This window comes from Sinocyclocheilus rhinocerous, unplaced genomic scaffold (genome assembly GCF_001515625.1).
Source record: "Sinocyclocheilus rhinocerous isolate Xijiao unplaced genomic scaffold, SAMN03320098_v1.1 scaffold53, whole genome shotgun sequence".
Taxonomy (NCBI): Eukaryota; Metazoa; Chordata; class Actinopteri; order Cypriniformes; family Cyprinidae; genus Sinocyclocheilus; species Sinocyclocheilus rhinocerous.
The window spans coordinates 3,191,046-3,198,989 of NW_015645538.1; the positions used below are offsets into that span (position 1 = coordinate 3,191,046).

Below are 7,944 nucleotides of genomic sequence, written 5' to 3' on the forward strand. Positions count from 1 at the left end.
AAGGAGGTCGTCCTCCAGGAGTTAAACAGCACAGATGTGAAAATTTGTCATGCACTTGTACACTCCGTGCCAAGAAGTGTCAGAGCAGTGTACTTAGTCATGGAGGACATACTAAGTACTAGAATATTATACATTTTCTGAATTAAATCTCGGGTGTACTCATTTCTGCAATCCTTCATTTAAACAAAATTGGCTAATTTACTTATCTTACAGAAAATATTGGCATATATTTTGTTGTTTTTAAGTATATGTTTACTATGTTTCATTTTGCCATCTTTCCATGAATTATATTAGTGATCATTAAGAAAATACATCTTTTATATTTATTCAGAGGGGTATTTATTCAAATGTACTCATTTATGCTGTGCACTGTATATGTATGTGTACTACTGTGTATATTTACTATGTATATATAAATACACACACATACATTATATTATATATATATATATAGTATTATTTTGAAAATATTCACGTTTATATATTTATATTCTTATATTTTATATTATATATAAATATATTTAATACATAAACACAATTTTTCTTAAATATATACATGCATATGTTTGTATTTATATATACATAATATACACAAACAAACACTTTTCTTTTGGATGCGATTCATCACGATTCATTGTTTGACAGCAGTAATATATAGGCCTATATATGTATATCATTGTTTTTGATCATCATATTTTTGTGAGCAGAAAAATACATATGCACCTCCTCTTCAGTATTAGACTAGTAAACTTACTGACCCAGGAACATTAAGTCAACTAGATTATTTGACATTCTGATCTTGTAGATCAGGGGTGTCAAACTCAGTTCCTGGAGGGCCATAGCCCTGCAGAGTTTAATTCCAACCCTGCTCCAACACACAAAACATCGTTTTCAAATAAGCCTTTAGGACTTGATTAGCTGGATCAGGTGTGTTTAATTAGGGTTGCATGTAAACTCTGCAGGGTTCCGGCCCTCCAGGAACTGAGTTTGACAACCCTGTTGTAGATTGTAGCTTTTGTTTGATTCTTAGCCAAAGGTTTAAATAAAGTTTTCCCAGGATGTTATGAGATCATAAACTGAGTAAAAGGAAATGACTGACTTTGCTTAACCTATTTTAGTCCAGAAAAAGCTCACTTACTAAACCATAAATACATTAACCGTCACATTACAATGAAAATGTGCACTAGTCTTAACTATGAAAAACACATACAATCAACAGATTTTTTTTTTTTCTTTTTTAAAGTCTTTATTTTAAACTATACATTTTTCATTTCAAATTTTTGTTGCATTTTTAAGGAAGTCCACATCTGTGATGCATCAAGCACTTGAATGAAGCCTGAAGCCACTTTATATGTACATTATTTCATGGTCTTGTTGGCTGCACTTCTTGCTCCAACTCATTCATTGAAAAAAAATGTAATTAACAAACAAATTTCATAAATTCATGCATAGAGATAATTTCTAATAATAATAGCTAATTTCTAATTTCAAGCATTTAAGCATGAGCAGTTAAGTTTGTGTAATTATAACAAACATTCAATAGTCATTTATATACTCGTTATATATATATAGAGAGAGAGAGAGAGAGAGAGAGAGTCTATACTTTACCTTCATATATTACTTATATACTCAGGGACGCGGGAAGTAGGGGTGCTGAGGGGGCTGAAGCACCCCCTGTTTTCACATGGTTGCAAATGCAACGCCAAATTTGTTCATTTAAATTTATTCAGTTTTAGCATTTAATAATTTATTTGTAATGATCTCTGAAATGTAATTTGTAAGTACAACACCAGCCCCAGCACGAGCACCGACGTAAGTGAACAAGCCCCCCACCCCCCTTTCACCCAACACGGACACACACAGCACCCACAACTGAAAACATCTTCCCACGCCCCTGTATATACTACAGTTCTTTGTAAAACAGTCAGGCTTAGCTTTAGCCCAGGGCTGAATCAGGTAATGCTCAATTCAACATCATATACAGCAGGATGGATAGAGTATAGCTGATGACGGTAACTGTCAGTGAGTCGCTGGATGATGTAGTCATCCAAATTGAGGTCTGTCCTTCTGTTGTCACGATGGTATTCACTGCCATCAAGGTATTTGTCATTGTGGTCATATCAGTCATGTTGCTTGAAAATTCAGTCGTTTGAATCATGGTGGGCTGATCTGAAGATGGAGACATTGTGGTTGGCTGATCTGATGAAGTTGTCACAATTTCCTGCAAAGTTGTCAGAGTGGGTTGAGTTGTATCTGAAGTATTTATTCTGGTTATTATGGGTGAAGTAGTATAAATTGTTGGAACAGTGGGTTGAGCTGTAGTTGTAGTTGTAGAATCTACAGTGGTTGGATCTGTTCTTGTAACTAAAGTCGCATCAATTGTTGACAGAAAAGTTGAAGCTGTATTTGAAGTATCATCAGTTGTTGCCACACCGGTTGTCACTGTCACATTAGTCTAGGGAACAATTGAAAAGCTTATTAACTAATGCCAATTTTAGATGTTAAAAATAAACCACAATAGAGTGTTTGTTCCTCAGATTTCATTGCTGTGAAACTTCCCCTTCCCTATAACTGTTCTCAATATTGTAGTATAATTATTGTAAATATAAAGTGAGAAATAATTTCCTTAATATTTTTCCAGTCATCCAGTAAAAACATCCGAATATCTTTAAAACATGATACATTCACTTGAGAAGCAGAACATAAGTCCATTTTTTCTTACTCCATTGACTCAATCCATTGTTTAAAGCATAAATGTCACTGTTTTGTTAGGGGTTTTTTGTGCTTAAAACAAGAAATAAAAAAAATAGATAGATTTTCTGATAACAATTCTTATTGAAACAATTTAGCATGTCAAATATTTTTGTTTTCTTTTTGTATGATTTGTAGACATTTTTTACTGGGAAAAACAGAAAAACTACAGATTTTTTTTCTGTATATTTTTCTTAGTCCACTGACAAAGAGTTTTTTTCCCCTTGTTTTAAGCATAAATGTCACTACATTTTGTTAGATTTCTGGTTAAAACAAGAAATAAAAAATAATTCAAGATGAATCCTCTAAAAACAGGTCTTATTAAATCCTTCCAAGGTTTGGACATTTTTTCAATGGAAAACAGTGTTATATTCACACTGTTATATTATATTATATTATATTGTATTGTATTGTATTGTATTGTATTGTATTGTAAGATGACAACATTATGGAGTGTGAATATAAAATACACAAGTTATTGATGGATGTATGTGTATTTACCTGAGCCTGGGAGACCAGCAGAGCCAACATCCAGAATCGTGTGATCAGGCACTTCATGATGGAGAGAAAACGGTAAAAGATGCCACAGAGAATGAGATTTGCTTCGAATACAATGTCAAACTGCGACCAATCCAACAGGTGCTCACAGTGTGGCCCGTGGCCCTCCTCCGCTCTTATATAGGGCTCATCTATGAGCTGTAATTATGTCATGTTCTCATGGTCAGACACAGGTGTGGATTAGATTAGTGAAAACAGCCACTCCCTGGTCCAGGATGAAGGTGGCATTTGTTCTGGGTTGTGTGCCCAGCTTCTATTGACTTTATGATGTTACTGTTTTATGGATTTTTACTGGTTAACCTTTTTCCTGTAAACAGAAACCAAACGATTGTCCTCTTTGCCTCTCACATTGTGTGGTAATATATGTCATCTTTTTATTTAGATTCAATGTGTTAACAGATCATTGAAATGCGAATGTATTGATGTTATAGTTATACAGTATAGTTTCCCAATTTTCTCATTATTTAACCATTTGATGATGAGAGTTTTTTTTTCCTCTCTATTTTCCAGTTATACTGTAACAAACTGTTATGAGCAGCTGCTGAACTTTAAGGGTCTAGTCATATATCCTTTTGCTTGCTTGTTCCTCTGGATCATGTGACCATGAGGAAAAACATGTAAAAATTATTCCAATAATGCTCTCAATAAAGATATAGTATCATTTAAACTCACAACTCAAGTGGAACTTGTATAAACTTTATTAGCCTTACATGCTGTTCATTGGTTTTAGAGTAGCTTCTGTTTTCTTCTTCCTGATTTTTTTTTTTTCCTCATCAAAACTGTTTGTTTCCTCTATTGGCAATGTAGGTCACACTGATTTGAAGAGTGATTTATTTAATAATATTAATAATAAAGGATAATGTGTATGGATGCTCCTCAACAGGCCTCTGTACTCTTGACACATTTGTGGTTTTGAAGGGCTGTTGAATTCAGGGTGCAGAAATGTGTTTGATTTATAATGTTATAATGTTTTATTTCATCAAACAGAACAAAACGCCATATTAGGTTTTTGTCAGTAATAGTGGTGGAAAGAGTACTAAGAAATTGTACTTAAGTAAAAGTATTGCTACTTAAGGAATAATTTACTTGAGTACAAGTAAAAGTACTGAAAAATAATATGACTTGAGTAAGGGTAAAAAAGTAGCTTGCTGAAAAACTACTCAAGTTACTGCGTTACAAAGTACTTAAGTATTATTTTTCTATTTTTACCCAAAATGAGACGATGTGAGCATTATGGAGCAGGGTTAACCCTAACACTCATGTACTGTAATGTCTGTTTCACAAGTGAGACCCAGGAAATCCCTTATATGGACAAATGCATCAGATATCACTACAGCTGCATAACATGCAGATAGAGATGCTTTGACTGAGGAAACGTGGAAGACAATAAACACACAATTGCAATGCAACGCTAATTGACATAGCTTGTATCACAGTATAGAATTTTATAAAAAAATATTTTCTGTCTCAATGTGATAAGAAGCAACATTGAACCACAGAAGCTAACTGTTTCAAACACGACTGATGTTATATAGTGATTTTGGAGCAAAACATGATACTAGTCTCTATGTTAAGAAAACATACTATCCCTGTTGCCAGGAGCAACTGTTTTATAACTAATTTTGAAAAGTACATTCACAAATAAGAACAAGTGAGGGTTTAAAAGAAAAGAAAGGGTTTAAAATAGTGTGAATTGAAATGTGCCAGTAAAAAATAATGTGGGGTGTGGGTAAGGTTGTGCATCGTTTGAATTTTAATGATTCAAATTCTTGTCAATTCCTAATTTTGATTCCAATAAGGTAATAATAATAATAATAAATAATTTTTTTAAAATCTTAGATATCATTCACATTTATTCTAACTCTTGCCCTTGTTAGCTGAATACTATGAATGAAAGTCAACAGGCTAAAGAACACTTACACAAGGATGTGTATGCAGCAGAGAAAACAGCCCGTGAGTGCACTGCATTATTCATATACTATATTTATTACGAAATGACCTGAAATTACCTTTTTTTTTGGTTACAGCAATAGCAGGATGCCTCTGTCCATATTAGGGATTTCCTGCACGTCATAAGTTATTATATATTAATTCTACTGGGCCATTTTGGACTTTATGTGTGACTGAGCACCCTCCAGCTTCGAGTATGAATGAAACACGCACTGCATGAGAGTGCTCAGCGCTCAGTAATGTTCACATCGTCTCGTTTTGGATATGAATAAATCGTCTGGTCACATACATTGACTATCTTGTTTCTTCGCCCATGTGCTCACACATCCAAAGCGCACACACAGAAAAAAAAGTGATTTTAAATACATCTGATTGACAGATAAATCATGGTTGATCTATCAGCTAGATGCACGTAAAATGCATGAGCTCTTATTACAATGTTGTTGTTAATGTTGAGGTCATTTTAGCTTTGTACATTTAGTTTAACTGCACTGTTAAAGAGGGCGATTTTTACCATCCAACTGAACTGTGTGCATGTATTTTAGACACTTACATTGTTCTTGCTCCATCCATGCAATAACTGCGTCCTTCTATCAACCGAGTTTTCTATTTACTTATACTGCTGTGTGCTCTGGTATAATGTCCACGGTATGACCCCTTTCAGGAGCTGACAAAATGAAGATTTAAAATCAGAGCATAGCTCACATTAACTAAAATACTGAAATGCTAATGATGCTGATTCAAAACGACAATGCCGGTGATTGACAGTTAAAGCATAGCGCGGTTTGAACGAATAGTGGACTCTGTGCTATGAGCTGGCTCTGGGGAGTTTTGCAACACACATTTGTCGTGCAACATGGTTTTTGGCACTTCAGGCTACCAACACTATTTGCATAACTAATCATTATTCTTCTCATCCCAACTGAGATGCACTGAGCTGAGCTACTGTGTGAATGAGTTCACGTGTAAGAGTATCTCTTATGGCAAGCTATTAATGCTCACCATGGTCAGCCTACTTCATGTGATTGATGCGGCGCTTTTGCTACCAACACTCGCTTCACATGACTGGCTGCATTATGTGACTGCAGCATACATTATTGTGCACTAGAGATGTTGGGTGCTTCATGCTACCAAGCAGTGGTTTGCATGACTAATTACTCTGTTCTTTTCAGCTCCGCTGTTGCATTGAGCTGGACCCGTGTATGAATGTGGGCAACCTACAAGTGAGTTTGCCTCTCTATCAGCTGTTCCGCCACTTGTTGCATTTCGGACTGATTTTGACTGTTCTCCGTGCCTTAGCTTTGGAGATCGAGAGGATAGCCCTAAAGCCATTGGTGCAGGGTCTATGTTGACATCCAAGTCCCCACTCTGTGGTTGGTGCTGGCATGCCTGATTTTAGTATCTGTTCCTGTTTCAGAGGTTTTTCCCGCAACTCAGGTGTCTCGGGGCCTCATGAGGGAGGATCAGGCTGTTGTATGGTTACACCATCCAGCTTCTATGGGTTGATTGGATTTGCGTCACCTAACCTTGTGCTTGGAGTAAGCAATTTCAAGATGCTGACGCAGAAGTTCATCCTGTCTCTATCTGAACCGGAGATTGGTTTGTGACCATCGATCTAAGGATGCGTACTTCTGCATCCAGATCGTCAAGAGACACAGGAAGTTCCTCAGGTTTGCTTTTGGAATAAAGCTTGCCAATACTGTATTCTTCCATTGAACTGGCCTCGAACGCAAGGTGAATGGATGCGTCTCTGGCCCTGTTGTGGCAGGGTGTCTGAGTTTTGAGTTACCTTGACGATTGGCTGATATTAGCTCAATCACAAAAACTGTTTGGAGCAGCGTTTCTGGCACTCAAACTGTTCTTACCCAATTGAGTGGTTGTCACATTAGGTCAAGGACTGACAACACGGCTGTGGTCTCATACATGGATTGTCAGAGAGGATTACGCTCTCGCCCAGTGTGCAGGTTGGTGAGATGTGTTCTTCTTTGGACACAGACCAGGTTCCTGTCGATCAGAGCAGTTCATGTCCCGAGGTTTGGCCGAGCGGAAGTGGATTTGTTTGCTTAGAGCATGCGCTTTGCCCGCTCTGGTTTCCTTGTCTCCTCGATGCTGACGCAGAAGTTCATCCTGTCTCTATCTGAACCCGAGATTGGTTTGTGACCATCGATCTAAGGATGCGTACTTCTGCATCCAGATCGTCAAGAGACACAGGAAGTTCCTCAGGTTTGCTTTTGGAATAAAGCTTGCCAATACTGTATTCTTCCATTGAACTGGCCTCGAACGCAAGGTGAATGGATGCGTCTCTGGCCCTGTTGTGGCAGGGTGTCTGAGTTTTGAGTTACCTTGACGATTGGCTGATATTAGCTCAATCACACAAACTGTTTGGAGCAGCGTTTCTGGCACTCAAACCGTTCTTACCCAATTGAGTGGTTGTCACATTAGGTCAAGGACTGACAACATGGCTGTGGTCTCATATATGGATTGTCAGAGAGGATTACGCTCTCGCCCAGTGTGCAGGTTGGTGAGATGTGTTCTTCTTTGGACACAGACAAGGTTCCTGTCGATCAGAGCAGTTCATGTCCCGGGTCACTTGAACTCAGGAGTGGACTTACTCTTGAGACAGAGTTTGGAGGCTGGAGAATGGAGATTGCACCCTCAGGTGGTGAGTCTCATATGGCAGAGGTT

General features: G+C 37.2%; 1 protein-coding gene across 1 annotated transcript; it reads right to left on the reverse strand.

The window, feature by feature from the left end:
- Positions 1 to 1,803: 1,803 nt before the first annotated feature.
- On the reverse strand, positions 1,804 to 3,382 carry LOC107706165 (location of vulva defective 1-like). The gene is made up of 2 exons (XM_016509751.1): positions 3,253 to 3,382; positions 1,804 to 2,455 (listed from the first exon to the last, which is right to left on the reverse strand). Exons 1-2 carry the CDS (start codon positions 3,307 to 3,309, stop codon positions 1,964 to 1,966), a joined length of 549 nt encoding a protein of 182 aa, XP_016365237.1. The 5' UTR covers positions 3,310 to 3,382; the 3' UTR covers positions 1,804 to 1,963.
- Positions 3,383 to 7,944: the final 4,562 nt, after the last annotated feature.

Bases quoted from the DNA above. Each gene is read 5' to 3' on its own strand.
- LOC107706165 (XM_016509751.1), bottom strand. From the start codon at position 3,309: ATGAAGTGCCTGATCACACGATTCTGGATGTTGGCTCTGCTGGTCTCC. The intron at 2,456-3,252 runs GTAAATACACAT...ATTGTTCCCTAG, and splicing joins TGCTGGTCTCCCAGGCTCAG to ACTAATGTGACAGTGACAAC.